The 5,908-nt window shown below is 36.1% G+C and overlaps 1 protein-coding gene across 1 annotated transcript; it reads left to right on the plus strand.

Moving 5' to 3' along the window:
• The first annotated feature begins 3,462 nt into the window (after positions 1-3,462).
• On the plus strand, positions 3,463-4,303 carry LOC141427105 (3-oxoacyl-[acyl-carrier-protein] reductase FabG-like). Its single transcript, XM_074086336.1, is given in 2 exon segments — positions 3,463-3,807; positions 3,809-4,303. Coding segments are annotated over 2 exon segments (744 nt in total). The 3' UTR covers positions 4,208-4,303.
• Positions 4,304-5,908: the final 1,605 nt, after the last annotated feature.

A 5,908-nucleotide genomic window follows, 5' to 3' on the forward strand; every position in this document is an offset into this window, starting at 1 on the left:
TTACGTCATTCAATAATCAGTTGTAGACAATTAAAATAATTTACTGTGATACTGTTCCATGGTGGACCAGGAATTAAATTAGAAGACTGTACTTAGACAATAGCCGTGGTGGCCTAGTGGTTTGACCTATCGCCTCTCAAGCAGAGGGTCGTGGGTTCGAACCCCGGCTCGCACCTCTCAGTTTTTCGAAATTCATGTGCGGAATTACATTTGAAATTTACGACGAGCTTTGCGGTGAAGGAAAACAGCGTGAGGAAACCTGCACAAACCTGCGAAGCGATTCAATGGTGCGTGCGAAGTTCCCAATCCGCACTGGGCCCGCGTGGGAACTATGGCCCAAGCCCTCTTGGTCTGAGAGGAGGCCTGTGCCCAGCAGTGGGACGTATATAGGCTGGGATGATGATGGTGATGACTTAGACAAAGCGTTAGCAAGATTCCCACTAGGAAGACGGACGGCATGGTGAGAGTTGCGGATGCAGAAGCCGGTGGATGCAGGTGGCGAGTTGTAGTTCATTGTGGAGTCCTGACGGGGAGGCCTTTGATGATGACACGAGTAAAAATGGCGAAAACATAAAGCATTATTGGCTCTGTGCACGACATCTGCGCCACCTAGTGTCCGCAACTTTTATGGCGCTGATGCTCTGACGTTTTGAAATTTCATCGCGACATTGTGCCCAAAATCAAACCTATAACGTATTAATTTATAATACAAATTTCAAATTTCAAATGATTTATTCAGTAAATAGGCCGCAATGGGCACTTTTACACGTCATTTTTTTAAATTACCAGCGCTTTCGGAAAGACCATCATTGCCAAGAAGAATGCGCCGCAAGAAACTTGGCAGAAAGTCATTTTTTCTTAATAATATAATTACAATTAAAATACTTAAAAACTATATTATACAATTAAAGAAAAAAAAAAAAAAATTTTTTTTTTTATAAAAATACAGGGATGTATAAGGTCCCTTAGTTACAATACTAAAATTACTGTGATACCGATTTGGGTGGACAAAGGTAAGGTAAAAAGTTTATTCAAAAAGTCTTTTATTTTCGTTATGTCAGGGTTTTTTACTTCATGATTAGTTGTACTTTTACTGTAAAACGAAAAGATAAAGCTATCTTATTGGTTTCTCTGATTAATAGTAAAATTATATAATTGTTCTTATATCGCTAGTTATAAATTAAATATCGTTTTCAGATCAAAATGAGTATAATTTTGAAGACCGGTTTTTTTAGTATCACTCAATATAAAAGTTCAACCACAAACCTTTTCATAAGGAAAATTGTTGCTGGACATGACCGAGATGTAGAGGAATTAAGAAAAAAACAGGGACAGTGTTCAATAATTCAAGCTCGCATCATAACACAAACATCTATTACTAAAATTAGGTAATTAAAGTCTATACATATTGCTTTGTTAGTGACAGATTCATGTGATTCTGTTCAAGTATGACAGATGACAGAGCCAGAACTATTTCTACTTTTGGCCACCATGAGCGCTGCGATAGATTTCATCACCCCCACCTAGTACTTCGCACCCTCCCAATATTGGTCCTACTTTGTTCGTCCTTGATATCTGTGTAGGTACTAGAGCTTGTGAGTACCTACTGATACATTCAAACTGTTAGTAACATAAATACTTTTTTATTTGACCAAATGTAATTTGTTGCTGGCCATCAACAATGTGATTAAGTTCTTTTTTTTAGAAGAAAATAAAGTGGTTGCTTTTCTGTCATAAGAAAGTTAACACGCATTTTTATTTCACAAACTAATTTTAATGTTGTTATAAACACAAACCGCAAAGGGACTTATCCCAAATCCGGTTAAAGTATAAATCGAGGATATGTTTCGAAAATGCTTCGAGTCCTAAATCTTTTCCTTTGATAGTTTGAGATCCGAAGAACATTTACGGTGCATACTCGGGTATAATACTTAATTACGCAATTTGTTTGCAGCGGAGAAGCCAACTCAAATACCTACCAATCATGTCAGTTTAAATCCACATATTATATTTCCACTTTGCTATATATTTATTTATGTATGTTCACCGGTTTCTCGCTCAATTATTGACCGATTTTTAAAACAAAATAAGAAAAAAAAAAAGACAAAGAAAACTTAACTAAAAATAACTACATGTTACTATAAAAACAAAAATTATAAAAAGAAAACCCCGTCCAAAAGATCTGCCTGTGGCAGAGTTCCCATGATGCTGGCCGCATTACCCCTTTGGACCGCAAGTGCGATCCGCTGGGATAAATACGTACCAGCTCTTGGGTCCCCAGAGGTGTCGATCAATTTCCACTTTGCTTGTAATATTGATAACTTGAGTGATTTTGGATGTCCCGCTCCGCTTGGGCTATATTTCATTCACATTTAAGTTAAGCTATAAGTTTGTCTGACGCCTATATTGAGCTTCAGCGTGGAAAATGACTAGGAAAACACAACTTATGTGTGCTGCATGGGATGAAAAGTGATTCTTTGGCTTATAGTGAGAGGTATTCTTATATCTGGTTTCTTATCATTTGTCGGTTCGACGGATGTTAGTTATACGGTTGTACCTGTGTGACAGATGACAGTGCAAACTATCTAAGAAGATGATGTTTAATCCAAAGTAATAATTATTCACGTTTTTCAAACTAGTCCTTCTAAGAATTCTCGAAAAACTAGAAGTTTTTTTAAAATATTTATATGCGCAATATTTATAACTTGCCTCTATGAGATTTACCGTATAGCCAAGAGGCTCTCAGGCTATATAAGACGATGGGGACTGAACGATTCTTTTGTGTGAAGTTTTGTCAAACGTTGGTAAAATAAGTTGCGAACTTTTTCGTTTCTATTCGGGAATCAGAAGTAACTTATAAACGTGTATGATTTATGTGTGAAGAGCGTTTGTTTACCTCATTTTACGTACGTAAACAACTAGATCCATAAATCATATTATATAATATGAACAAGCCACTCAGCCCGATTTCGCATAGTGTAGGTATGTAAGTTTGAAACAAAAGAGGTGGTAAAATTAATTAAGTCTATAATTAAACGCATTTCACATTTGGCTCCTCTCTTTTGCATTTATTTAATTTATTCTGTTTTTATAACTTGTTAGAACGTCTTTGCATATTTTTGTGCCTATTTTATGCATAAAAAATCAGGTAAGTAAAGATTTTGAACTTTTTTTATCTGTTATTTGATCATGATCAGTTTAATTGATTGCGAGTAAATTAGTTATGACAGATGGAAAGACATGCAAACAGTTAAGTTTCTGTTTCAGGTAAAAATATATAAGAGGAAACATAAACATTAATTAAGTAATACCAATATCATGGTCATTACACGTAAATAAATATGATATGATTAAATAATCTAATAATCAAAAACTATCTGATAAGATAACTCAACCTTTGAATTGAGGGAAAAATTTACGTATTACCAAAATATATCTCTAACGGTAAACATCATTATTCTGATGAGTTTCACTAATAAAACTGTAGTTATTACAGGCGGTAGCAGTGGCATTGGTGCCGCCACAGCTGTTTTGTTTGCCAAAGAAGAAGCAAATGTAGTTATAATTGGAAGAAACGAAACAAATCTGAATAAAGTAGCCAAAGATTGCGAAGAATACGGCCGAAGACCACTTATAATCAAAGCTGATTTATTTAAAGACGAAGATGTGAAATCTGTAATAACTAAAACAATACAGAAATACAACAGAATAGATGTTTTAGTTAATAGTGCAGCTCACTACCACGATGGAACAATATTAGATGGAAATCTTCTAAAAGCTTATGATGAAGTAATGAATTTTAACGTACCTACGTGTTATCGTGCAGCTTACAAATCTCGTTATTCCATATCTTACTGAAACAAAAGGGAATATCATTAATTTATCAAGTATCCCTATGCTGAGCAACATTCCGTACTTCGTTTCAAAGGTAGCTTTGGATCATTTCACGAGGTGTGCTGCTTTGGAGCTGGCTCCAGTTGGAGTAAGAGTTAATGCTGTCAATCCAGGATATGTCAGAACTGCTACGTTGTTAGAAGAAGTTGGAGACAATGCAGATATGTTGGAGGAATATAAGAAATTGGCGGCGCTCAAGAAGTTGGCTGAGCCTGAAGAAATTGCCGGTATTGTGATGTTTTTAGCCAGTGATAAGGCTGCTTGTATAACTGGTGCTAACTATGTTGTTGATAATGGCACTTTATTAAAATAACTAATGACTATGGTTACCCATGGCCCGTGTCTTAGCGCTTTGAAGCTTCATAAGATAAAAACAAAGAGGCTAGTTGAAGATACTTGGGGAACGAAAAGCTGGCAGCTACCTTCCAAAGTAAAGCTTGTGTTATGGATACTCGGGAATGGACAAACATATTTAAATAGATAGATATGTATTTAAATACATATTAAACACCCAAGACTCGAGAACAAACATATTTTCATACAAATATCTGCCCCGACCGAGAATCGAACCAGGAACCTCAAGCCTCATAGTCAGATTATATAACCAGTAACCACAGAACTATCCGGTCGTCTCACTCTCAATAAATATGGAATTTTCTTATGCGTAATTATTGTCAAATTCAAGCATTCATACCAAAATTTTAACAATTACAAAAAATGATGCTCAAATTTAGGTAATTTTTACTTTTTTCCTTACGCTTAACTATAATATGAAAGGTCATTCACTAAACCAAACAATCTGCATACTAAAATATTCGATGTTTTTTTACAGTGCAAGTAATTCAATATTATTGGAACGCCATTAGTAGTAGCACACCATTAGGGCGAGGGTCAACACGAGCCGCAAACATCGGACTGCCAGTTTCGGTGTAATTGACAAACATACACGTTTGTTGATTTCCGATTTATTGTTTGAAACGGACAAACAAAAGCGTGAAACGAAACGTTTCAGCGAGCTTTGATGAAATGAGAAATGATGTTAGATACCTTCAGCCAAATATGTGGTCTACCACCCTAAAGTTGATAATCGTTTGCATGTCATAAAAAAATAACGCCAATAGACGTGTCTGTCAAATTAAAAGTTCGACTTTAGCGACATATTCATTTGATAGGAACTTGTTTAAAAATTGATAGACTACTTATTTGGCTGATGATACATGGAAGAACAGAGGCCTTGTCTAACACACTTGTAATCACAATCGTTTTCACCACTTCTTTCTGTCACACGGAATAAGACGAGGGTAGAAAGAGATGGTAAATCCGATTGCGAATGTCAACACTTTAAGCCGAGTATAGAATTGCAAGAAAAATCGTACAAGTTACATTATATTGCGGCGCTCGATTGACCACTTCAAACTAGTTGGCTTTACGGCCTCGCAATGTAATGCAACTTGCACGATTTTTCTTGCAAGTCTAAAGCCGGCTTTAGACATTACGGTCACAGATTACCATTGGGAGAGAAAGATTCCTGAGTGGCGACCACGAATCGGAAGAAGTGTTGGCAGGCCTAACAGTGGGTGGAACGATGACAGCTCCAGAGTTACAGGTTATTATTATAATACCATACACATGCTGAAAAAAATTGCCAGTGAAACTGATATGTTTCTTCATGTTCTGGCTGAATTCACAAGGGTAGTATTATTTGTCATCTGTCACAAGAACAATTGATAATCCATTAAAACAAGTCACTTATTAGGACTTCTCTATCGCATTGTATCGAGTCTGTAGTGATAGGTGTTAATGTGTAAATACATAAATAAATCGTTGTGACAATCTAAGGCCGCTTTTAATCAACATTGGACGTCTTCCTACTGATGATGATGACTCAACTGATGAATTTAATTCAAAACTTGAACACAGAGTGTTTATTTTAATCTCGTCTCATCATCGTCCTCATTATGTATACGTCCTATTGTAGAGCAAAGGCATAACATCTGCCTGAAGAAAGATTCCT

Source organism: Choristoneura fumiferana, chromosome 4, assembly GCF_025370935.1.
Source record: "Choristoneura fumiferana chromosome 4, NRCan_CFum_1, whole genome shotgun sequence".
NCBI lineage: Eukaryota > Metazoa > Arthropoda > Insecta > Lepidoptera > Tortricidae > Choristoneura > Choristoneura fumiferana.